Source organism: Ceratotherium simum, chromosome 30 (assembly GCF_057802395.1).
Source record: "Ceratotherium simum simum isolate JZ-2026a chromosome 30, ASM5780239v1, whole genome shotgun sequence".
NCBI classification, from domain to species: domain Eukaryota; kingdom Metazoa; phylum Chordata; class Mammalia; order Perissodactyla; family Rhinocerotidae; genus Ceratotherium; species Ceratotherium simum.
Genome location: NC_141929.1, coordinates 11,302,157 through 11,328,813, shown reverse-complemented (window position 1 = coordinate 11,328,813; position 26,657 = coordinate 11,302,157). Strand labels below are relative to the sequence as shown.

Sequence of the window (26,657 nt, the reverse complement as noted above, 5' to 3'; positions counted from 1 at the left end):
GACCTTAAGCAAGACATTTTTTATTTCCTAATCTGGAGAGTGAGGATGGTAATACCTCTACGGAAATAATCCTACTTCATGGGGTTGCTCAGAGGATTAAGCACACTAATGTGGGTGAAGTGCCATCATCATTATTATCAGGATGTCATCAAGCTTTTGGTTTTGGCTTTTCCAGCCTCAGCAGACTGCCCAGGTGAACATCTGAACTCAGTGGTTTTAAAGATCTTGGGAACTGCAACCCAACTGTCCCACAACCCACGGCCACACTGTGACTTTCATGGGCCCTAGGCAATTTTGGTTTTATGGTCTCCTTCCTCCATAAAATAATAATAATATAATGAATTATATTTTATAACTGCATTGGTATAAAGATGAATATAATCCAGTCTGGATTCATTATCATATATTGCTTATTTTTATATTCATTTTCTTCTTCTGATTTTAAAAGAAATGAAAATTAAAACATCTTCATGGCCCCCTAAAATCACTGGGCCCCAGGTATTACACCTCCTGTGTGGGATGGAGAAGTCAGCCTGGCCCTGAGTCCCTAAAGTCTGACCTCTTAAGTGTCAGCTCCAACCAGGCTCCCTGTCACTTGCTCTTCTCCAGCCACTTCTGGGGTCTCTGCACACCACGGAGTCTGTGCACAAACTTGTCCTTCTTCCTGGAACTCGCTCTCCTGCCCCTTTCCCTTATTTACTTCCCACACATACCTTAGAGCAGTGCCTCTTGGAGCATCAGAATCCCCTTACAGCACAGATTGCTGGGCCTTACCCCCAGTTTCTGGTCCAGCAGCTCTGGGGTGGGACCCAAGAGTCTACATTTTTAATAGCACCCAGGGTGATGCTGATGCTGCTCATCCCAGGATCACACTTGGAGACACCTGCTTTCATGATCAGCTCTGTTTCCATTCTCTCTGGTAAGCCTTCTCGGATCTGTTCCTCCCGTTTCTCTCTCACATGCTCTCCAAGGACTAAAGGCCTCTGCTGTACCTATGTGATTTTTTTTTTTTTTTGCTGAGGAAGACTAGACCTAAGCTAACATTTGTTGCCAATTTTCCTCTTTTTGTATGTGAGCCATGGCCACAGCATGGCTACTGACAGACGAGTGGTGTATGCCCACGGCGGGGAACCAAACAGGCCGCCAGAGCAGAGCACACAGAACTTAACCACTAGGCCACAGGGGCTGGCCCTCTACCTGATTTTTTGATTCATGTCTCTTTCTCTCTCCCATTTGACTGTAAGCTCCACGTGTCTTTGTTTGCTGGCTATGGGATCTGCACCCAGCACATAGTTGGTGCTCAGTAAATATGCATTGACTGCTGTTCAGAAAAACTGAACCAACTTAACCTCCCAGCAACAGTGAAGGCGAGTGTCAGTATCCTCTCAACTCACCAGCACTGCATTTTCACTTTTTTTTCCTTTTTCACATTTGTCAATTTCAGAATTCCTCATACTCCTCTTTTCTTAAGTAGGAACAACGAGCTAGGCAGAAACTGCTTTCCACCACCCAGAAGGCCAGGGCCTAAGGCTGGTCCGCCCCGCCCCGCCCCGCCCCGCCCCGCCCCATCCTCCGCCTACGGCCCTAGGCCCCGCCCTGCTTCCCTCTTTAGGCCCCGCCCCCACCCCCGCCTCCGCTCAAGGCCACGCCCACATCCCGGCCCCAGGCCCCGCCTCTCTCCCCGGCCCAGGACCAGCGCTGCTCTGCGCATGCCCGTCCGGCCGAGCAGACTTCAAGGAGTCTTCCCCCAGGCACAAAACTTTCTGCTGGACAATGTCGCGACCCGGTCCTCCCCCGGAGTCAGACAGGTAAAGCCTCCTGGGTCCCTGGCACCCCGAGTCCGGCCTGGCCTGGCCCTGATCGCGGCGGGGCCGAACAGATCGCGGGCCGCGGGTCGCCGGGGCCGTCTGGACTGTTTTTGCCGAACCCGCGCTCGGTGCACTCTCCTCGGCCGCGCGCGGGTCCCGGGGCCTTTGCAACTTCTCCTGCCGAAGACAGAGGCGGGCTTTGGCCATCAAGGGTTCACACCCCTTCCCCAGGGGCAAAGCGTTTCCCCCGCCCAACAGGCTTCCCTCTTCCGCTCCCCAGGTCTCCAAGTTCGACCTTAGAAACCCTGAGCCCGCCCCTGGCAGCCCTGGGTTCGAGACCCCCGGTGGCTCCTTCCAGTCTTGAGCTTCGGTCGCTCGGTGACATAACTTCTCTGAGCCTAGTTGGGATCGTGTTCTCACCTGTCCCGGCTGTTGTGAAAATAAAAGAGAAAAGCGTTGAAAGAGTGTGGGATGAGCCCATTCCATGCTCAGAATGGGGCACCTGCTACTGTTGTTGCTGTCTTTATGGTGATTACTCCAAGGAGCGGCACCTAAGGTGGACAGACACGTTTTTGCAGACTTTTGCTTTTGCTGGTCCCTCTGGTCAGTTCTGGGGGCCTCTTAAAAGGCCACACTTGGTGGAGTGAGCTCTCTGGGCAGGTCGGTTTCCTTTTCTGGACGTGGCCTTGTGTGCGTGGAATGCACCCTGGAACCCCTCCAGTGCCAGCATTGTGTGATTTTCAGGCCTTTGGGCGTTTCTGCAATCCACTTCTGTTACCTAGCCAGCTTAGTGAGCATCCTGCCACGTCCAAAGAGGCAAAACTGAGCCAACACCTCCTGGCAAACAACTACCCACCTAATGATGGAGACGTTTATTACAGTAGTTGCCATTCATCGAGCACTAGTTGAGTTCCAGCCACAGTATATGAACTGTGTTGTTAAATCCTCACAGATATCTTCCAACATGTCACAGATGAGGAATGCCAACCTCAGAGAGGTCATTCCTGAATGCTTTAATACCAGTTCCAGGGGCCCGCCGGGTGGCATAGTGGTTAAGTTTGCACACTCCTGTGGCTGGGGTTTGCAGAGTCAAGGTTTGCGGGTTTGCTTGTCAAGCCATGCTGTGGCGGCGACCCGTATACAAAATAGAGGAAGATGGGGACGGATGTTAGCTCGGGGCCACTCTTCCTCAGCAAGAAGAGGAAGATTGGCAACAGATGTTAGCTCATGGCCAATCTTCCTCACCAAAAGGAAAAAAAAATTGCCAGTTCTGGCTGACTTAAATATCTGATTTTGCCCACTATGCAAAACTGCCCTTCCCGTAGAAAAATTAAAAACAAACTGTTAGTTTCTAGGGCTGCCATAACAAAGGACCACAAACTGGATGGCTTAAACAACAAAAATTTATTCTCCCACAGTTCTGAAGGTTAGACGTCTGAAATCAAGGTGTCAGCTCAGCCACACTCCCTCTGAAGGATCTAGAGGAGGAGGCTTCCTTGTCTGTTGCAGCTTCTGCTGGCTTCTGGCGTTCCTTGGCTTGTGGCAGCATCACTCCAATCTCTGCCTCTGTCTTCACAGGGCTTCTTCCCTGTGTCTGTCTCGCTGTGTCTTCTCCTCTTATAAGAACACCAGTCTTTGGATTTAGGGCCCACCCTAAATCCGGGATGATTTCATCTCAAGATCCTTAACTACAGCTGCAAAGATCCTGTTTCCAAATAAAGTCACATTCTGAGCTTCTGGATGGACGTGAAACTTGGAGGGGATACTATTTAACAAGCAACAAAATATGTCTGTCGAAAGGACCAAAGCTCACTGTCAGGGCACCAATTGTGGTTATAAATCCAAATACTTGCGTATTATCAGGTAATTGTTCTCAAGTGTGTTCCCCTGGTCCACAGCATCAGCATGACTGTTACTTGGGAGTTTGATATAAATGCTACTTCCCAGGCCCCATCCCAAACTTACTGAGTCACAGTTTGGGGGTGGCCCAGCAATCTGTGTTGTAAGAAGCCCTCCAGGTGATTCTGTTGCCGCTAAAGTTTGAGAACCGCCTACCAGGCAATTGAAGACATAAGGGTTTGATAACATGATGTAAGGGCTACGTTATGAGAACGTCCTTAACTTGACAATGATCTATGCTTACAATGATTTGTTCAGCAAATCTGTCTTACCTGCATATAATTATGGATTTCAACATTTAACTGTTGCATTGTTGAAAGAATATTTTACCATAATTTAAATTTAATTTAGGTTTCTAAGTGAACTCATGTACTAAACTGTGTTCTTAGTAGTTTTTGCCTCATTTTATCTTGCCAACAGTCATGTGATTTGGGTATTATTATTTTTGCCATGTTATTGAAAAGTACACTAAGACTCAGAAATGGTAAGCCCCAAGATACACAACAAAGCAGAAACAGGCAAGACTAGGAGCTCTGTATCCTAACTCTGGTTACTAAAATGTGTGGTTCGTTTCCATTTTAGAAACAGTGTGATAGATGATGCTAAGGCCTGCTTAAAAAAGCATGATGCTGGGACCAAATATTCTCACTCGTCATCTAATAAATATTCCATCCTTTTACCATTGTTGGCAAAAGAAGGAAAACTCCATCTGTTGTTCACCCTCCGGTCCGAGAAGGTAGGTGACAAAAAGGCTCCTGCCATTGAAGTTTCAGGACATTTGAAAACCCCATGAAATTTTGTCACTTGCACACATTTTGAGGCCATGGATTCTCAAACGGACTTTCAAAATTGTGATGTTTGAGGGGTACAAGAAGCCACAGGATAACATGGCATTTTTTGGAGAGGTTTTGGAAAGAAAAATAAGTGATTTAGCTAGTGAGTAATTTAAAATACTTTCAGACCAGGGTTTCTTAATCTTGGTGCTGATGGCATTTGGATTGGATAATTCTTTGTGTGTAGGAGCCATTGTATGCACTGTGAGATGTTTAGCATCATCCCTAGCCTCCTCTACCCACTAGATACCACACACACACACACACACACACACACACATATCCTTTTGTGACAACCACAAATGCCTCCACATTGTCTACTGTCCTGGCAGGGAGAGGGGGCAAAATTGCCAACACCGAGAGCCACTGTTTTAGACTAATCCCACCCAGGTATAATGTGAAAATTCTAGAGCAGAGAAATTAACAGCCTAGGCCCTGAAGCTGGCTGCCCATGTTTGAATGCAGGCTCTCTCCTGGCCAGCTGTGTGACTTTGTCCTGGTTACTCATCCTCTCTGTGCTGCAGTCTCTTCACTGGCAAAATGAGGACGGAATATTAGTACCTGCTCCACAGGGCTGCTGTGAGGATTTCACAGGGTAACAGATGTAAAGGACCTGAAACAACCCTGGCACTTGGCACGGATTCGGTCAGTGTCACCTGTTCCTTAGTGCCATTAGCATCATGGCCTGAAACTGTAAGATAAACCATTCCCCTTTAAAGAAGTGTTGGGCTGGGAATGGAGTTCCTCTGGGTACACTCTGGGTATGGTCACTCTCCCTTGCTATTGGGGGTACTTCCAAAGAAAAGTCGGGGAAGCAGTAATTTCAAAGTTATCTAAGTACGAAAGAAAATGGGCCATCATAACGTGGCTTTCTAAGCAGAATAATGAAAAGTATCCCCTTGGAGGGAAACAGAAGCTGAGGAGTCAGCTGAAGCTTCATGGACTTGGGACTGGACACGTGTGGATTTGTTTCAGTGTGGGCTGGGGAAAGGGACGAAAACACATGAGATGATGAAAGTCCAGGTGCCAAGGGGAGATACTGAACTGGAGACCAGGGGACCAGGATCTCTTCCCAGCTGAGCCACAAAGCACAGGAGAAGCACTTAAATGTATTTTGTGAATCATCAGACAAACAATAATGTAGAAAATCTAGACAGGGCCAAAATGGGTCTCTGGTTTCTGTTTCACCGGGAGTAGATTTGCCTGTTGATTATTAAGTGAAAATCATCTTAGACCATAAATTCTGGTGTGCAAAGGTCACATTAAAAAAAATTTTATTTAAATCTGACTCTAAGCCTATCTGGCTGTGGGGGCAAGAAATTCCCTCAGGCATTACTGGAGCTGTGCCCCTCCCTGGAGTCAGAGGAGCAAGCTCTCAGGTTTCCTCCCAGTAGATGGGGAAGGGGGTGCCCATCATCCATCTCCCCTGCTTATGCGAGGGCTCCCCTGCTCGCTCTGGAACCTGGAGCAAAGTCCTTAATCTCTCTGAGCCTCAGTTTTCTCCTTCCTAAAATGGGACTGAAAACATTGCCTAATGTTATGAGGGTAAAGGACCTCTTTCCCTCTCTCACCTCTCCCTCCTCTTTCTCCCACCCCTCCCCCCACTCTCTCCTCTCCCCTCTCCTCCCTCCCCCCCTCCCTCCTCTGCTCCCAGCTTTCTAGGGCTCGAAATAGGCAAAAGGAAATTCAAGAACAAAACATAGATTGAAGTCTTAGGAAATTAGGCTGCAACTTTGTTTAGCTTTTGAGGTGAATTCTGTAAGGTTTTATTTAATAAAAATTTTATACTGTTTACAAAAAAAAGGAAAACGATTGAAAACTTCTGTACTTAGATAGGGCCCTTTACGGTGCTGACAGTTTGTGAATAATCATTTTTATGAATGTGTCTGTTTTCTACAAAACAGCATCAGATTTTCCTAAGAGTATTTAAAATAGTCATTAAATCAGGTCCGTATTTCTGAAAAGCCTGGTAATTCCCTGTAGGGGCCTTCTGTCACTGATGCCTTGATGCTGATCTTATTAACACAATGGGGTAGGTTTTCAGAGGCGATGTAACATTAGGTTTCTTTCTTATGCATTTGGGTGGTGAATGTTCAAGAAAGTAGAAACATGTCCATCAACCTTGTTTTCACCGACTCTCATAACTATAATCGATGTGAAGATGGGTGAGGTTTCTATGTAGCGTAGCAATTCCTGCAGTGTTATTGTTTTATTAACAGAGAGGAACTTTAAAACGTTTTCTTTCTAAAACGCTTACCTAAATGGGACTTTAAACTGTACAACACTACAAAATTTATAATGGCATCTAGTTTATTCTTACACAGATATATTGGCCCCGCTGCTGAAAATGCCAACACGACCTCTTGATTTAGCTTCTAAACATCAAGATCTGACCTTATGAGTTCTCATTATTCAACACTTAATGTGGGCCAGACGTTGTGCCGTGCGCTTCAGCCATCAGCTCGCGTGACTGGCTCCACTACCCTGGGAGGCTGCACTGATGCTACCCCCGTTGCACATAGCTGAGAGGAGGGAGACCCAGGACTCTCGCTCAGCCTGAGGTCTCCTTGACAGTTACTGGACGGGAGTGAATGTCAAAGAAATTGAGGTCACATTTGCTGAGAAGTTTGGTCCTGCAGAGGAGAGAAGGCGGGGGGGGGGGGGGGGGGCCTTCTCCATCCCTGTCCAAGGTAGGAGAGAAATCATTACAAGACAGAGATAGGAAAGGGAAAGATATTGAGGATGCTACAAATGGAGATACAGTCAGTTCTCCTGAAGTCAGGAAAGCATGGAATCAAGGATGTAGGTAGAAGGAGGCAATGCAGGGAAAAGAGAGACTCCTGTTCCTTTATATACATGTGCATGGAGATATAAAGGCGCTGACACGAGTCAATGCTATCGGCTCCGGTGACCATATTTGCTATGTTTTAGTTAGCTCTTTTTTTTTTTTTTTTTTTGTTAGGAAGATCAGCACTGAGCTAACATCCAATGCCAATCCTCCCCTTTTTTGCTGAGGAAGATTGGCCCTGGGCTAACATCTTCCTCAACTTTATATGGGACGCCACCAGAGCATGGCCTGACAAGCAGTGCGTCAGTGCGCACCTGGGATCTGAACCTGCGAACCCCGGGACGCTGAAGCGGAATGCGTGCACTTAACCTCTAAGCCACCTTAGTTAGCTCTTAATAAATGTATGGTGTCCTGATTAAGAGCGCGGGCTCCAGAATTAAATACTGGTTCACATTCTAGCTCCACTACTCACCCCTTGTGTGAACCCAGTCAGGTTGTTTAACCTCTTTGAGCCTTAGTTCCCTTGTCTAAAAGTGGAAATGATAATAGTATAACAGTAGCTTATAAATCCATCAATGGACAGATAAACAAATTGTGATATATACACAGAGTGGAATACTATTCATTCATAAAAAGGAATAAGTACTGATACGTGATACAACATGGAAGAACCTTGAAAACATCACACTAAGTAAGTGAAAGAAACCAGACACATATTCCATATCAGAAGAGGTCACATGTTGTGTGATTCCATTTAAATGAAATATCCGGGATAGGTAAATCTATAGAGACAGAAAGTAGGGACAGGGAGGAGAAGGGAATGGGGATCAACTGCTTATTGGGTACAGAGTCTCCTTTTGGGGTGACAAAAATGTTTTGGAGCTAGATAATGGTAGTGGTTGTACAACATTGTGACTGTATGAACTGTCATTGAATTGTTCACTTTAAGATGGTTAATTTTATGTTATGTGAATTTCACCTCAATTAAAAAAAACGTAAAAATATAGTAGCTTATAGAACTGTTCTGAGGACTCAGTGAGAAAAAAAGTCCTTGTGAAGCAGCATGCCCACAACATGGCAACCACTCAATAAAGGTTATCTATTGATAACATTGCCCTTTTCATTATCCTTTCGTTCAGCTTTTTTCCCCCATCAATGTAAATCTGTTTGTGTGGGTATGGTATCTTTTGGGGGCAAATAGAGAAAAATTAGAAGTAAGGGAAGTTCTCCAAGTTCATTTCTTTAAAGGATTCAAGTAAAAATTTTCTTTTTGGCCTTGGTCCTCGCTTATTACCACCAGTGTGGGAATGGTCCCTGGCACAAAATAGAAGTTCAGTACATACTTGTTGAATGAGTGAATGGTTCCAAAATTGGAATCACACACTGCAGCTCTGTTCCTTCAATATGCAGCTAAGAAGGTCACCTGGAGAAGTTTGCTTCCCTGGAGGCAAGTGGGAACCTACGGATGTGGATGATGTGGCCACAGCTCTCCGCGAAGCCCAGGAGGAAGTGGGACTGCATCCTCATCAAGTGGAGGTCGTCTGCCGCCTGGTGCCGCAGCCGCTTGACGTAAGGGTTGGAATGGAACTGGGTTTCTTAGACTCTCAGCGGTTCCCAGTGGATCCACTGGCTTCAGGATTCCACCTTTGGCCAAACATGACCCTTGAGAGTACTGTACACACTGCACATGTGGACTTTACCCGCCGTGAGCTCAGTGGCCTTGGGCAAGCCTCTTTTCCTGTCTGGGCCCCTCTTTCTCCATCCAGAAATGAAAGGGTCAATCTCCATCAGTGGTTTTCAAACTGGGTACTGTGGAACCCTGTAGATGCTTCAGAATTCTTTCATTAACTTTCAGTTCATGTTTATTTTTCTTCACTATGCATTTATTTTGAGAATTCGGTAGAAAAATATAACACATATTTGAGTGTACTACCTACCAAATTGTAGCCCCTTGGGGGCCACCAATGCATTACCCTTACCCTAAGAATATTCATTGCGGTACATACCATGGTATCAAGCTCCTCTATATCCCATTCATTGAGCAGTACTCTGAGATCACTAGACAAGCTGTTTAAAAACGAATGCTATTTGCATTTCTGTGTGAATCAGGATTTCCTTAATAGTATACACCAAAAAAACGTAATCTTGTTTTATATGAGTTCACCACAACAACCTCACTGTTGTACTAATGGACTTTAGAAGGAGTAAATGTTGTAAATTTGAACTTGAATAACAGCATTATTTTATTGGTATAAAATTTTTAATAGAAACTTTTAATTTTAGAATACTTACAAATTTATGGAAAAGCTACAAAGATAGGACAGAGAGTTCTCGTATACCCTACCCAGTTTACCTCACTGTTAACATCTTACATCACGGTAGTACATTTGCCACAACAAAGAAACCAGTTTTAGTACATTGCTATTACCTAAACTCCACAATTTATTTGCCTTTTACTAGTTTTTCTACTAATGTCCTCCTTTTGCCCTGGATCTCATCCAGGACACCATATTGTTTTGTACCGTCGTGTCTCCTTAGTCTCCTCTGGTCTGTAACAGTTTCTCAGACTTTGCTTATTCTCATGACCTTGACAGTGTTGAGGTGCACTGGTCAAGTGTTTTGTAGAATGCCCCTCAATTTGGATTGGTCTAATATTTTTCTCATGGTTAAACTAGTGTTATGGGTTTATGGAAATAATACCACAGAGATGAAGTGCCCTTGTCACATAATATCAGAGGTAGGTATAAACTTTTTCATGTTTTATATATTGGGCTTTTAGGTAAATTTTTATTTCAAAAGAAGAGTCCCACTGATGCCAACAATTGGAAAACCAGTGGATTAGATCATCCTTTATGTTCCATTTGGCTTAAAGTCTTGGTGGCACAGTGTAGCAAAGATAAATGATGCTGAGACATCTGTCTTAATTGGATCCATTTAAAAGATAGAAAGGTCACTCAAGGGAGATGGAGTTTGAAAGAAACTAGTGGCCGCTCAATAAATGCTTGCTACATGAGAGACAGAGGGAAGAGTCACATGGGATTAGGACAAGAAATGAGTCTATCACTTCCTCTTCAATTATGTTTTCTAATGGAAACTCTTTTTGGTTGATGTCTGCAAATCCCCCAGCACATTTTGGGGATTTGTTTTAGAACTCTGTTGACAAATTGAACCCTAGTGGTGAAAAGTTCCCAAAGTGAGAGTAACTGCATTTCTAAGGCCCCAGAAGCTACCAAGTTCTGCCTGTGAGGGGATAGAATACCACATTATTCACAGGAGTATATTGGGTCTTTAAGAGATTTCTGTGGGCCAGAGGCTTCTGGAGCAGGAGATTTTTAAACTGACCTGCTCTTGATATGATGCTAATCATATTATCAAGAAATTAGAATGAATGAAGGCTTTCAAGACAGGTGTACTGTGTTTGGAAGTGCTAGCGAGGGTTATTTGTTTTTTGGACCTTGCTAATCTTTTAAATGTAATACAAAAATACCATTTATTGAGTGCTTATAGCATAATCTAATTCAGTGGTTCTTAACCGGAGTGATTTTGTCCCCTAGGCGACATTTGGCGATGTCCAGAGATGTTTTGGGTGTCACAGCTGGGGAGAGGGGTGCTCTTGGCTTTCTCCCACCCCCTGCATTAACCTCCCAGGCAGGCTACGGTCCTCCAACCCCTCCCTGCCACCTGTTTGTCTTTCTGTCATACATGTGTGTCCTTCTCTTTGCAAAGGTCTCGGGACATTTCTCCTTTTTCTTGGTATGTGGCCCATACATTTCCATTCACTCTCCTTTACTTTGCCACCTCCGAAGACTCAACTCCTGTAACATTTCAGTGGCTGTCCTAACTTCCTGGGAATGTTTCTTCTAGCATATAGCTTCTTCCAGGGGGCCTAAAGCCTGCCTTATCCCCAGTCCCACAGCAGAAGCCAGTCTCCATGGGATTCCAACTCAGCAAATGGGCAAAACTCGGACTTTTATTGGTCCTAGAACATCTACCATGCACCACCTTTTTTCTTCCAGGACAGACACTTGTATTTTTAGAGACCGTGTATCCAGAGATGCTGCTTCATCCACAAATTTCCAAAGTCTGTTTTAATTTTCTAAGCTTGAACAGTCTTGAATGTACCTGACTTCCCATCTGAAACATCCAGTCTTAAACCATTATCTTTCTTAGAGGCTGTAATATTTTTTTTTCCCACCAGTTTCCTTAGACTCTGACATGCTGCTTTGAGGGCCAGCACTGGTCATGCTAAGTCACTTGTCTATGCACTTGCCCAACAGTCGGCTGTTCCAGTAGGGATAAGTGTGTGCCCCTAGCTCAGCTCTTGGGAAGGGATTGAATCTGAGCCACAGCTGGGAACTCTGCGCAGCAGCGTTTAAGCCATGCACAAGGTTGGTGTGCCGTCTCTTTGAGATATGGCGACATCCTTGTCTTCATAGACCTTAAGCATTGTACTCCAAGGTGTACATCAGGCCTGTAGTCGAATCCCGCCTTCTGCCAAGTGTTAGCTGGGTGTGACCTTGGGCACCTTTCTTCGTGTCTGTAGTTTCCGTTGTTAAAGTTTCTTCAAGGTCAGGTTGTTGTGAAGAATCTGGTGAGGTGCTGGCTGCTAGACTAGGGGCCCAGAGGCTGTGGTCACTAAATAGTAACGGCAACCATGAATGCATGCTGAGCGAACACTGTTGGGGTTCTGTCCTGCCCCTTCATATTCTCCTTCCCGCTGCTGTGTTCCTGATAGCTCACGGCTGCAGCTTTCTCCCAGGCCAGGTGCCCTGGGTCTACCGGAGCCCCTTCCCCTGCTGCACAGAGAGCTGGAGGTGCCTATGAATTTATTTCCTGCCTGGCAGCCCTGAGCCAATGACTGATATGCTCAGCACTGAGGAGCATGGAAGCCCAGCTCCCTTATCGCTGCTTGGGACAAACTCTGAGGTGTACTTACACTCCAGAACTCCCCACAGCACCCTTGCCTGGCTTCCTCCCCTCCCTCACCACTTTCTCCTGGGAGCACTTCCTTAAGAAAGCACCTGCAGCTGAGTCCTCATCTCAGAGTCCACTTCTGGGCCACCCTGTGACCCAAGAGGCTGAGCATTTACCCGGGGCCAGGCTCGTGATTGCTGCTGGTGGAACATTGCTTCTGCCCTTTGGCAACCTATGACCCCAGATTTCCTGGCATAAGAACATCTAAAGTCTATGCTCCCATCATCCACTCCTGGTCCAGATGTTGACTTTCACCATTAATTCAGTTAATGGTCTGAGTCATCACTGTTCTGAAACATGTGTCAGCTGTCCTGCCTCTGAGAATTTTCCACAGGCCTGTTTATTCTCCTATAGTGTCCCAGCCTCACAATGCATCCCTGGCTTTTCCCACCCACTTTCTCTTGGGATGCCCCAGGAATTCCAGATTCTTCTTACTTTCTAATTCAAGGTCATGCAGCTCTTATCAGCTCCTATACCTACAATAAACCCCAGGCCTCCTCCTCAAGATTCCCCGTAGAATTATTCACTTAAGAGCACCCATATCCATTTGCGAGCAGTTGTGGTTGTAAATAGAAATCTCCTCCCACATATAAATTATATATATAATTTTCCCATAAGTGGGAATATGCCACAGTTAATATTATGTCACTTGTCTGTTGACAAGATGGCACATCCTTGTCTATGCTATGTCTATCACTTTCTTTTTCAAGGCTGCATAGCATCCCGTTATATGGATATACTCATAATTGATCCACCCTAAATGTCTATCAATTGAGGGATGATATCTTTAGAGTTTTGGGCTATTGCAAATAATGCTTCAGTCTTGTACTCATATCTTTGCTCACTGGTAGGAATTTATCATACAGATATACAAATGCAATTACTACATCAATGGGGCCACGTTTTCATAATATTGCCAAATTGCCGTTTTAACAGATTGTACCAGTTTGTGTTCACAAAAGATATCGTTTTCAGAGTCATCGCACAAACACTAACTCAAGTAAGGCAGAGACTACCCCCATGTCGTGGGGGACATAAAGTTTATTTCTGGAGCAAGTCCTTCCTCCTCCCCTACCCACCTTATGTAATTGACTGCTTTGGCCTGTTTTCTTAGCTTACATAGGAGTGGCATGATTTTAGCATTTGAAACAATATGTCTTCACTTTTTGATTTGTATATTTTGTTTTCTGCTTTTAGAAAGACGCACTGTTAACCCCGGTTGTAGGATTTATAGACCACAACTTCCAGGCCCAGCCTAATCCCGATGAAGTTAAGAATGTGTTCCTGGTGCCTCTGGAATATTTCCTGCATCCATATGCCTACCACCAGAATCATGTCACACGTTCTGGTCATGATTTTATTATTCATTGCTTTGAGTACACAAACCCTGAAGATGGTGTGACTTACCATATCAAGGGAATAACTGCAAAATTTGCCCTGCTCATTGCCTTGATTATTTTGGGGAAAAAACCCACCTTTGAGGTTGAATTTAATCTCAGTGATCTAATATCCTCTGAAGAGTCCTCCCTGGAGCCTCATAAACATGCTACAAGCAAGTTATGATTTATGAGACCAGCATCCAAATAACTATCTAAAAGGTTTTTGTGGGTGCTTATCTACAGAACAACAATAATGCCAGCTGTTGAAATTTGACAGGTCGGAATATTTTTCCTGCAATAAGAAGGTAAAAACCTCACCTTTTTTCCATTGCTCTCTATTACCTGAAAGAGCAAAAGTCTTTCAAAAGTGGAAAAATGTGTTTATAGTGTTGCATAATTCACCTACAATATGTTAACAATATTTTTCTTACAAATGTAAGAAAATGTATATGGCACATGGTAGGCACTTAATAAATATTCATTGGATATATGACCATGTGGCATTTATCTTATTTGTAAGAGGTAAATATCTCTTTCTGTCTGTTGTTACATGTGATAGAAACTTCCAGCCAGCCATCAGAAACTATCCTCCCGTTCTTCTATGGCAGTACGCTTGAAGCTGAGTCCATAGGTCCCCAGGTAGAAACACCATTACCCTTGCAGTTAAATGTGGCTCTGGGACTTAGTTTAGGCCCATGGGATGTGAGTGAAAGTTGACTTTGCAGGTCATCTCCAATTTAAGAGATAAGCCAGCTTTCCTGGATTCTCTTTCCGCCTTTCCGTGAGCTGCAACATGGATTGATCTGCAGTCCAGCCTTGACCATACAGATGAAGACAGTTCCTGGAGGAATGGCAGAACCGAAAGATGGGAAGAGCTTGGATCTCCGAATGACTCTGGAGCAAAGCAACCCACCATTCCGGGCTGGTCAGTTGGGACTGTTACTGGGAGAGAAGAATAAAATTCTGTTATCTTTCTGCCACTATAATTTGGGGTCACTTTGTTAGAGCAGAGCTGTACCACTAAATGATATATCGTAACACTTGAAAATGGCTGGATGGATATTCACCCAAACTTGAGGTGTTGCCAGCAGTTAGAATTCGGGAGATCTGACACTTAACACAGGGGTTCTGTGACATGCACAGGTGCCCCTGGGTGTTGATCGGTTTGGCGGTCATCATCCAGAGCTGAAATGAAGGAATATGAGAGGCCTGTATGCTTACCAATATGGAGAGATAAAGTTATCTGTCTCAAGATGGTGAGAGCAGAAAAACACTAATTTCAAGCACAAACCCCAAATCAAAAGTCAAAAAGACAAACATTCTGAATTGCCTGCCTTGAGAACTACTGCTTCCTACATAGGCATCTGCATATATCATGCTTTAGAGTTAGCAGGGATTTCTTTGTTTAACGATGATATTAACCATGCTGCATGAGGTCATGGAGGCCAGTGAGTAAAGCAACATAACCTCAATTGTGTGATGGCAATTTCCCATCTTACTGACTGTTATTAGATTTTTAGAAAGCCAAGCCATTTTTAACAAGACTTTGTCATGACTCAAAATGCAATGCCCACACAAAACCCATCAATCTGCCATGCGACTGTCCATTGCTGCTGAGTTTATATTTTCTGAAAGCAGGCAGAGGAAAATGTCTGATATACTGCTTCATACCCATAAATGTTGAAACAGCACAAATCTGGCTCCAACCATGAAAGCAGAGGTTGGGTAAGCTTTCCCATTAACAGTCTGTAACTGGCCCTGCATGAGCAGGCCTAAACTGTTTCCAAACAATTATAGAGGCATTTGCAAATGTGTATTTACAATCTGACAGTGGTGTAATTGCTGGGTAGATCGTTGACCTATCTGGCAGTGCAGAAAGCTACCTTCTTGAGCCATTTGTTTATGGGAACTCCACAGACCTGCCTGGTTTCTAAGAGAAGCTGGTCCAGCTGAAGTCTACAATCTGAATGATCCTCACGGCCATCCAAGTTAAGGGACTAAATATTTCATGATGGAGGTACTGCTCCCTGCATTTTTTAGTGGTGTGTTTTATGACATCTATGTTCAGGGTTCTAGTTAAACATATTTTGGTTAAAAAGAACAGAAGTCTGGCAAATCTGACTCAAATAAAAGAAGTTAGCAGCAAGGCGCAGATCTCAGGGAATCTACAAAACCACTGAACCAATCAGCCTCAAGAAACATAGCAATGGGGAGCAACTCCGGCTAGCTACCTCAAAAGCAAGAGGTTGTGAACCTTCACTTTTGCATCCTGTCCTTGTGGCAATAACCATCTGTATGAGTTGATTCATACAGACATAGAAAAGCAACCGAAACTCAGTGCTTCAGTCTCCAGTTCCTTGGAAAAAGCTTCATTTGGCCTAGTGTGAGTGACCTGGTGAGTTTCCTGTAACCTGTGGGTATGTTCAAGGGCAGAGGTCAGGGTCAGGCCACCAATGCACGTCTCCCAGAGTCCCCTCAGTCAGCATGCTGCGTATGGGAGCATATGGAAGAAAGTGGGCTAGACAGACATCCCAAAACATCTACTGTCTCCAGTCCCTAAAATCTGTAAATTCTGTTGTCCAGACAGCTCAACCCTGTCTCCTTTGCATCCCCACAGCCTTGGTAAGCTGGTGGTCAGGAGCCCTGGGTCTGGAGTCAGGATGCCTAGATTTGAATCCCAGCTGCAGCATCAGCTCATTCAATGACCCTGAGCAAGTTGCTCATTCTCTATAAGCCTCAGTTTCCTCTTCTGTAACGCAGGAGAGATGAGTTTTTTGTTTTAGCAGCTGTTGAGGGAATTAAAGGAGTTAATCCATGTGACCCCTTTACTTCAAGCACACCTAAATGCTCAGAACAATGCCTGGGAAATAGTAAGGGCTCACTTACCTGTTAGCTAGTAATTATGGCACTATTATAACTATGAGATTATGTTATAACAATAAGAATAAGCATTGTTATTTCTCTAGTTCAGAATGTCATCATTTTCCTATACCAGGGGTTCCTGAACTTTCTCAGTCCACAGCAAGCACCCTTGGCATCTCAGTGATTTTTTTCACAGCACATCTAGGCCAAAAGAAACACCTAACAATTTTGTTTGTTATGTTGTTGTATCCAAACAACTTAATAAGTGCTTATGTCCTACCAACTTGGTAGATCTTTGAAAATATATTGTATGCTAGAAAAATCCTATTTTCATTACAGTCTTAACCACAATTGCTTACTAATGGGATATGTGCACCAGTTGGGCACACAAGTAAATGGACGATTCCGATACAGTCATATGATAGAGATAAACACAGAGTCAAAGATGGGAGGGACACCTGACGCAAATTTGGGACTCAGGGAAGCCATCCCAGAGGAGGTAGTGGCTGAGCTGAGCCTTGATGGAAAGGGAGATGCTACCCTGGTGAATGGGATGGTGGTAGTGATGATGGGGACTAACTTTTTTTTTTTGATGAGGAAGGTTAGCCCTGAGCTAACACCTTTGCCAATCCTCCTCTTTTTGCTGAGGAAAGCCCTGGGCTAACATCCGTGCCTATCTTCCTCCACTTTACACGTGGGACACCTGCTACAGCATGGCTTGATAAGCGGTGCATAGGTCCGTGCCCGGGATCCAAACCTGCAAATCCTCGGCTGCCAAGGTGGAGCGCACAAACTTAACCACTACGCCACTGGGCTGGGCCCAAAACTAACATTTATTAAGCACCTTTTACATAACTACTTCTTCACTTTGATTATTTCATTTAACCCTCACACCAAATCTCAGCACTGAGTACTATTATTATTCCCGTTTTTAAGTAGCAAAATTTGAGGATCAGAGAAGTTAAATTTGCCCATAGTCACACAGTTCATAAATAGCAGAACCAACACCCAAACCTACATGTATGAATTTCAAAGCCCAAACTCTTTCTACTATACCCACTTACTCCAAGATACGCACTATTTCACAGGGACAGAGGCAAGAACAGAACGTTAAATTTGTTTCCCTTGAATCACCACCTGTGAAAGGGAAAGCAACACGAACTCAAGGAATTGGAGAGAGAGCAGAGTTTATTTTTGCCTTTTTTATTTTATTTTCATCGTGTCCTCCAGCTTATTCAGCTGGTGTTGCACACAGTGAAATGAGTAATTAACAAAGATGATTTTAATTAAAATGGAAGATACCAATTAATAAATGAAAGAGCTGGCCTACTGGCTAATTTTTAACAGATCCTTTCACGGTGCCAGCCTTCCAGTTAAAGAACTGAGATGGGGAAACATTCCTCTACCCCTTAGACAAGATGATGAAATATAATTCAAGTCTTTTTCTTGTTTCCAGTTGGTTTCTTATCTGAGCTTAGCAGAAGGTTTAGTGAAAATCACTGAAATGATCATCACTTGGTCCAGTTGTCTTAGACGTGGCATACTTCGGGTCCCTAATGGGGTCTGTGTGTATACTCCATTCAGAACTCCTAATTGCCCACCCATCACCACTCAGCCATCTCCCTGTGCCTTCCCATTGTTGAACACTACTCAGACTCTGAGTCAGTTCCTCTCTGCCCACTTCTCCAAACACCCCTAATTTATAGCATGGACACTGCTTCATTGCACCCCTTTGCATATCTGAAACAATATATGTATGTTTTTGTGCTTACTCCAGCCATGACCCTGGAAGGGACAGATCTACATACCATGAGAATCCTCAGACTGACTTCCCCTGGCCTCTGGTGAATGGACCAAGGATCAGTGGCCAACCCAAAGGCAGCATCTAATTTGATGGCCAGTAATCTATGACTTAAGAAACTGAGCTAAGTCTATTAGATTTTCCAAAGAATTTGAACTATGCCAGAAGATATTATTTGCTCGGAAACTATTCTGGCCATATGTGTGTCGATGAGTAAGCCCAAGAAGTCAGGGTTTAAAGGTTCGTTGGCCAATAATTGATGGAAATGTCTTTGATTTAGGCAGTATTTGTGATGTCAGACATTCCACCAGATACAACTAGAAGAAGAAGTAATATTTCCTGAAACGACTTAAAAATCCTTTTCTATGGTCTCATACTCAAGTCCATAAATTTTTATTTTATGAGTGTAGGCTTGCTTTGATATTTCCTTGACTATAATGTTCCTCATTTTTCATTTTATATCTTCAAGCTTTTATTCCTTACTTTATCATGATTGTCAACGGCACTTCTGTTTCCATTTTTTTTCTCTTTTACACTTATTGCGCATGTAAAACTTGAAGTTTTCTTTCTGGTTATTTTGTTCTACTTCCTTAATCCATTTGTGTTTCTTTAGTAATTTGTAAATGGCTTCTGCTCTGGGCTCATTTCATCTCCTTCTACCAGCCTGGAGTTTTTCTTCTAAATCTGCTACATCTCATGGAGCCCATAAAGCATTCTGAGAAGTTGCCTGCATTTTTTTTTTCTGACTATAAATCTGTATGGCCTAACGTCAGACCAAATGATAAATTGAAGACAGTTTTGCTAGAACCCCTAATCTGTTGTAAATACGTATCAATCTATCTTAGCTCCCTGTAGTGAATTGAATAGTGGCCCCCAAAAGACATGTCCAACTCCTAACCCACAATACCTGTGAGTGTGACTTTATTTGGAAATAGGGTCTTTGCAGATGTGATTAAGTTAAGGATCTTGAGATAAAATCATCCTGGATTTAGAGAGGGCCCTAAATCCAGTGACTGGTGTCTTTGTAAATGAAAGGAGAGGGAGATTTGAGACACATAGACGCAAAGACACAGGGAGGAAGGCCATGTGAAGATAGAGGCAGAGGTTGGAGTGTTGCTGCCACAGGCCAAGGAACGCCAGGAGCTACCAGAAGTGGGAAAAGGCGAGGAGGGCTCCTTCCTTAGAGACGTCAGGGAAAGTGTGGCCCTGGGAACACCTTGATTTCAGACTTCTGGCCTCCAGAAATGTGAGAGAATATATTTGTATAGTTTAAAGCCACCCAGTTCACAGTAATTTTTTACACCAGCCGTGGGAAACTAATACTCCCCACTTCTGAAACCACCCCCTAATTTGAGCAATAGCTCTCACTTCTGTCTCAGGATTAGCATGAAAAGAGTCCACTGTTGACTGTCCAGGGATCGGCACCCAGCCCAAACTCAGTTAATCAGATTTATTTGCTCAGTAATTTCCTTGGGATTAGGACCAAGTAGTCTAATCCTGCCTGCTCTCTGGAGAACATCCTCGGGTAGTCTCACTAACCAGCTTAGTTGCTAGACTGTAAGTCCCATGAGGGCAGGGACTGTACCTTGTTGGCGTTTCCAGGGCCTGGCAGTGTCTGGCATGCAACATTTTCCAATGTTTCTTATCTCAGTAGCTCAACCCAGGATTCTGAGTTGTCCTTGACCCTACCCTTACCCTTACCCGCCATAGCAGATGCAGTCAGTGTCCCACCCACATCCTTCAGGCCTTACCAGTGCAGTGAGCTCCAGACCACTTCCAACAGCCAATTCTTACATCTCTGTTCCTGGAGACTTATTCTAAATCCATAGTAGCCAGGTTGGAAATGCCAGAAAATTAATGCCTCCATGTCAGCCCTCAACCAGTGACTGGCGGAATTTGGTATATCAGTAGCCAGCTTTTTCACCTTGAGTGGGATAATCCTGAGGCGCTCTTCTTCACTGGTTCCAGTCGCCTGCTCTGGTGGCTGGCTTGACACCTCGCATTTTAGTGGCCAACTTCCCTTCCTTGTCTCATTTTCATTCCCATACCAATGTGCCCTGTATATTCCAATAAACTATTTGAGCCTTTGTCTCAGAGTTTGCTTCTAGGTAAACCCAAATTAAGATACTCCTTTATTCAAACTGTCACCAAATTCTATTGCATTTACCTTCTGAATATCTGTCAAACCTAGTTCTTTCTGTCTCTACTGACATCAACTTTATTTAAGCCATCATAGACTTCTGCAAAATATCTCTCTGGTAACCATTGCTTTACATCATTTTCCTCTATGGCCAGAGTTATTTTTTTCAATATTTAAATATGATCATCTTTTCCTTGAGACACCTTGATGGCTTCCCATTGTTTTCATGAGAAAGACTAATGGAGTTTATAAGCCTGTGTTCTGGCTCCTGTCTACCTCTCCAGCTGTGTGCTGTACCATGTGCCTCCTCCCTGCTCATCCCACTCCTACAAAACTGGCCTTGGTTCAGTTCATGGATGCCACAGGACTCTTGCACAAGCTGATCCTGCAATCTGGAATGATTTCCCATTTGCCTTAGTCTCTTGTTAACTCTTACCCATCATTCTGATCTCAGCTTCTCAGAGAAGCCTCCTCTGGCACTTTAACTACGTCGGTTCCCCTGGTTATAAGTTCTCTTGTTACCATGTACCTCTCCTTCATAATTCCCATCACAGTTACAATATCATATCCCTTTGTCTGATTCTTTGATTGATGCCCCTCTCCTCCTCTAGACTCTGAGATCCATAATGGAGGGATCACATCTCAATTTTGGTCCATGATTGTATCGCAAGCACTTACTACAGTGCTTGCCAAAAAGATGATGCTCAATAGATATTTATTAAAAGAAAGAATAAAACTAAATAGGTAAAGAAGCAGGTATATCTAATCAAATAGTCGGTTCAGTGGGCTGAGGAAAAATTCAGTCTATTCCCAACAGTCTACCTGACAAAGGTCAACCTGAGGTGGCCCAACATTGTGTTAGTCATCTCCCGTTTACTGCATGAGAATATAAAGTGCCCTACCAAGAGTGGACGTGAGTGAGCAGCTCCTGTCTTGAACCAAATTATGCCTTGTAACTTAGTTATTTCCGTACCTAGCTGTCTTGATGTACTTTCCCATGAGCTACTAGGAGGACAAGAATTAGATCCTCTCCATCCTTCTCCCCAGTGCCTGGCGCATGTTTGGGGCCCATACCCCTTCAGATCTAAATAAACTTGACTTGAATCCCTATTGGAATTCCAATGCAAAGCTCAATTTTCTCCAAAGATTTATTCAAACCCTTAAGGGCTTACATTTTTTCTAATCATCTCTGGTTCGGTTTCCAGCATCAGTGAGTCTTAGTTCTGCATTCTGTATCTTGAGGTCTCCGCCAGACCCCCTTTCCCCTAGTGTCAACCCAAATCCAGCATCTCCACGTTTTTCCCAAGATGCCTTTTATATAAATCTATAAGTGACTTTAGTTGGACACATAGGGGTATCAGCCAGGTAAACTTACAGTGAAACACAAGTGAGCAGAACTTAAATTTGAATATTATGTTTTCTTGTTCTTAAAAGTTTCCTCCAGGGCCAGCCCTGGGTCGTAGTGGTTAAGTGCGCGCACTCCGCTGCTGGCGGCCCAGGTTTGGATCCCGCGTGCACCAATGCACCGCTTGTCAGGCCATGCTGAGGCCGCGTCCCATATAAAGTGGAGGAAGATGGGCACAGATGTTAGCTCAGGGCCAGTCTTCCTGGGCAAAAAGAGGAGGATTTGCATGGATGTTAGCTCAGGGCTGATCTTGCTCACAAAAAAAAAAAAAGCTTCCTCCATTTCTGCCAAATCAGATTCCAGGTTGATGCATATTCCTCAATACTCTTGCCCTTCTCTTTCTCTTCTCTGTTCACTCGCACTACCAAAGTGGCACTCAGTTTTTCTGCAGAAGGCTTGTTTCTATCCATCTGACTCTTTGCATCTCATGCCCGCTAGGACTCACCTTCCACATCCAATAAGCTTAGTAGTAAATTTTCCTAAATAAGAAGAATTTATCTATACATGGTACATCAGTTCTGATAACATTTTTTTCTCACTCCACTGAATTTTTTTTTTTTTTTAATGAAATGACAAGATCAAGTGAGAACAGCCTCATAGCAAAACCCATGGGCGCTGGATTACAAAAACACATTTGATGTGTAAATGCGTTGATCTTGTAAAAGAAATGATGATGAGGTGAATGATAAGATCAGAAGTAAGACTTGGATAAGAAGCTGCATTTGAGGAGTGGGCAGGGGGAGGATGGGGGTGAGCAATAAGGATGAGTGGGCAAGACTAGGGTGCAAAGAATGTAGGTGAAAGAGAGTAGGAAGTGAAGAATTTATACTAAAGGAGTAGTCAGGATGAATTTTAGGAGAGGGTTGGTGAGAGGAACAACCTTGAAACAAAGAGAGACAACACTGGGTCACCAGCCAGGGGAAGTGCGCATTGGCCCTGGCACTGCCCATTAACAAGCTATGTGACCTTGGAGACATAATTCAACCGTTCTAAACCTCAGGTTCCTTATGTATAAATCAAATCTGAACTGGTTGGTCTCTAAACAACTTCTACTTCTGAAATCTCTAATTCCAGACTTTCTCCAGCTATATGGGAACATATCCAGGTATTTAAGCAGTTTTACTTTATGTTTTACAAAGGAAAAATCTGACTGAAGAAAAGAAAAGAATAGCTTTTTGTCTACTGTTTGAAGCTAGCAGCACGCACAGACTTCATTATGTGAAAATACCATTTGGGGAGATTAATTAAAAATTCTGACATTCAGAGCAGGGATTTGGGGCAGGAATGTACAAGTCCAGGACTCTGGGTAGAATTAGACAGGCATCTAAACATTATTAGGTATATAGTTAGGCATTAGGAGGGGGACATTTGGAAGCCAATATTCCAAACCCAAGTAGTGGTTGGCTTTGTGTGTTTTGTTTGAATTATTGCATGTCTAATAGGATTTAGCTACAGTGCCTCTGCTTAACAATCTGTTTCCTTGGCAATGCAATCCTCAAAGGGGCAAAGGCCATATGGAAAACATGGGTCATTTTGTGATTTAATAAGTGAGGTGAAAGGAATAGAATTTAATTCTATGCACATCTTTGGATTTACCCCACACATACAGTAAGGAAAAGAGTGACCAGCACGTGGTAGGTACTCAATAAATGGAATATGTTATTATTATGATCAGAAAAAAATGTACACTATGCTTCATATTGTAATAGATGCCCAAACATGCTATCTTTCCAAAAATGCTTACCAGAAAAAATAACTATTCTTCTCAGTAGTTCCATTGGCATTATTCTTGATTTTGTTTGGGTTTTTTCCTACGTCCCTCACTTGCATTCCATCTGCAAGTCCTATTCATTCTGCATCCAATTCATCCCCCCAATTCATCCAGTTCTCTCCACTTTCCCTGGGGCACCTAGTCTCAGCCACCATCACCTCCCACCTGGACCTACGACAGCCTCCTTACTGCTCTCCCCCTTATGCCTATTCTTGCCTCCTGCACTCTGTCCTTCACTTAACATCTAGAGTGATCTTTTTAAAACATGAGTAACATCATGTCACTTCTTGGCTTAAAACATTCTAGAACCTTCCAATTGTGCCTATAATAATGTTCAATATTCATTCTTGGCTGACAAAATTGGCACATTCTGGACTCTGCCTACTTCTGACCGCTCTTACCCTGGGGCCACTTAGCTTCCCTCAATATGGTCTTCCTTCTCTTCCTGAAACATGCTGAGATTATCCCCACGGTGCGGCTTTTACATTGGCTGTCCCCTTTCCTTGGAATGGCCTTCATCCCGGTCTTTGCACAGCTGGTGCCATTCTCATCACGAGTATGCTCGTCCTTTCCTGGGTTAGTCCTACCCTGATGTCACTCTCTATTTCACACCCATATTTTAATTTTCTGCACTCCACTTCCATATCTGATATTTTTTATATTTATTTTCTTGTTTATTTGGTTTTTTCCCTCTCTCTTCCAGTAGAACATAAGCTCTGGAAGTGTGGGCATCTTTTATTATATGTTATTTTCTGCCAAGAACTCAATAAATATATCTCGAATGGATAGTGAATTAATTTTGTTGAAAATTAAATGGCCAAGTCATTTTGCCACAAAGAAGTAGGTCAACACAAAAATGAAATCATATCAATGATTAGGTAAAAAATATTCCCAAGCATTTCCATTTTTATTTTTATTATTTTTAATATTGATGATTTGTTTCACTATGAGACAACTTCATGACCATTTATGCATCTCTAATTATGTTTTATAATTATTAATGTTTTTTTCTTCCTACAAAATGTCTAATTTACTCCAGCTAATTAGCCCTGCTCTATATTTATACACTTTAGAAAAAAAATGAAGACAACCTAGACACCCAACAACTTGTGAACTGTTTAAATAAATTACAGTAAATTATAGAAAAGTTCGTATGATTTCATTTTTGTCAAATAATTTTATCCATACCTCTCTATTTAGAAGGATATTCTCCAAGGGGTTTAAAATTCTCTTTTTAAGAAGGGGGTTGGGATTATGACTATCCTTTAAAACAAAACTTTGAAAGACTACAAAATATAAGGCCTTGGAATGTTTCAGTAGGAGGAGAGAGTTTTTACTTAAAAAAAACTCAAACACTTAATCCATAAGTAAAAAAAAAGACATGAAGTAAAAATTCAAATCTTAAACCAAGATTGTCAGCTATTGAATTCAACTGGGGTGGTCAGATAGAGATAATCCTTTGTACATCTTTGGCAGACATTGGCTTAACTGATCAAGCAACGTCGTGATAGAATGTTGATGGCTTTGAGACTGTGTTCCCTTTTGTTCTCTCTCGTACTCCATTCCTTGCACACCCCACAACATCATCCTTCTAAACCCCAGTGAATTATATTCACGTACCTGTACTACTAATTGGTCATGTATAAAACACTCAGAGAAGTTTGAGAAGGTTTCCTAAGTGTAAGGAAGATATATGAGGCTGTGACCGCTCCCTCCCTTGGGCATCTGTTTTCATCAACTAATTCACATGGGGTCTGAGCCATGTTCTGGGAAAGTAAATCGAAACTTGCCAGCAATGGGGTGCAGCAATGCGCAGGCATGTCAGAGCCTGGTGGGGGACCCCACTGCAACAAGTCGCGAGGAGAACCACAGGACCCCTAGGAGAAAATCAACGTGAAAGGAAGAGAGTCTAGAATAACAGACTGAGACTGGGCAAGAGAACCTGAGTGTTCTTTTGAATTTTTGAAAAGGGAACTCATGGTACCTGATAGACAGTGGTGTCTGGTCTTCCCCCTGCCACTTCAGCAGTGCATGAGTGCAGCCCCATAGGAGAAAGCACGTGCCTTCATTGAGCTAAATGTGAGAGACCTCCTCTGCAGGGCTCTGAGGTTCTTGCCACTCTCTTGTCTTAAACAACGTTGATGTATATCTATCCCAAGACCATTCCCTAAGACTAGTTCACCAAGACGGGAAAAAAATACTTTATAATCACGCAAAATTTCATGGCCACTTGACAATCACAAGCAAGCTGAACTGAAGATATGGGTTTAAATTATGGCCAGATGTTGGTAATTATTTGAGAAAAAAATATTGTAACTAAAAAAGAGTCTGAGCCTTCACAAGCAGAAGACACTTGCTTCTCATCCAGTGCTTGCCTAAGAACACAGAGCTATTTAAGTGAGGATCACTACTACAGAATCCATATTCCTGTCTCACCTATGTCAAATTTCCCGTGAAAGACGAAGAGAAGAGAAATTAGGCGCATTACTGTAGGGCTCTGCGGTAGCTGTGTTTTTGATCTGCCCAGCATGTTTTCCTATCTCGCTTGTTCATCAATTGTTAGTGAACTTCCCAGTTGCGTGTATCCATAGAATTATTTTTTGCTTAAGCCAGTCTGAATTGGGTCTCTGTTTCTTGTAACCAATGAACCCTAACATCAAATGCATTAGCTATCAACATCTTTGACTTTCCCCAGTCACTCCTTTTGAGGTTCCTATCATAGATGCCAGTGGTTTCTTCCTGTCTGGGAAGCAAATTCACAGCCATTATAAAGGACGTTACGGAGGTAAGGAAAATACAATACTATTCGATCTTGTGCCCTGAGAATTCTAGGCCATATTAAGTTCAGAAGACCCCTAGGAGTAACATTAAGAAAAAATGCTAAGCAGATGACAGAGTGGAAATTGACTGCCAAAGAATTCTATCCTTTTCTATCTCTACTCAAGGCAATCTGATGAAATTCATTAACTTTAACTTTCAGCTAATAACACACCAGGA

General features: G+C 43.3%; 1 protein-coding gene across 4 annotated transcripts; it reads left to right on the top strand.

Annotated features, from left to right (window-relative positions):
- The first annotated feature begins 1,702 nt into the window (after nucleotides 1-1,702).
- Nucleotides 1,703-14,654, top strand: NUDT7 (nudix hydrolase 7). Of its 4 annotated transcripts, XM_087419903.1 has the most exons (5): nucleotides 1,725-1,808; nucleotides 3,387-3,671; nucleotides 4,290-4,443; nucleotides 8,739-8,897; nucleotides 13,500-14,654. In XM_087419903.1, the coding sequence occupies exons 2-5, from the start codon at nucleotides 3,595-3,597 to the stop codon at nucleotides 13,863-13,865; spliced, it is 756 nt and encodes a 251-aa protein (XP_087276029.1). In that variant the 5' UTR covers nucleotides 1,725-1,808; nucleotides 3,387-3,594; the 3' UTR covers nucleotides 13,866-14,654. The 4 variants fall into 4 exon arrangements, with proteins under 4 accessions (XP_004437148.3, XP_087276030.1, XP_087276029.1 ...); XM_004437091.3 differs by lacking the exon at nucleotides 3,387-3,671 and having other exon boundaries at nucleotides 1,703-1,808; XM_087419902.1 differs by lacking the exon at nucleotides 1,725-1,808 and having other exon boundaries at nucleotides 1,925-3,671.
- Nucleotides 14,655-26,657: the final 12,003 nt, after the last annotated feature.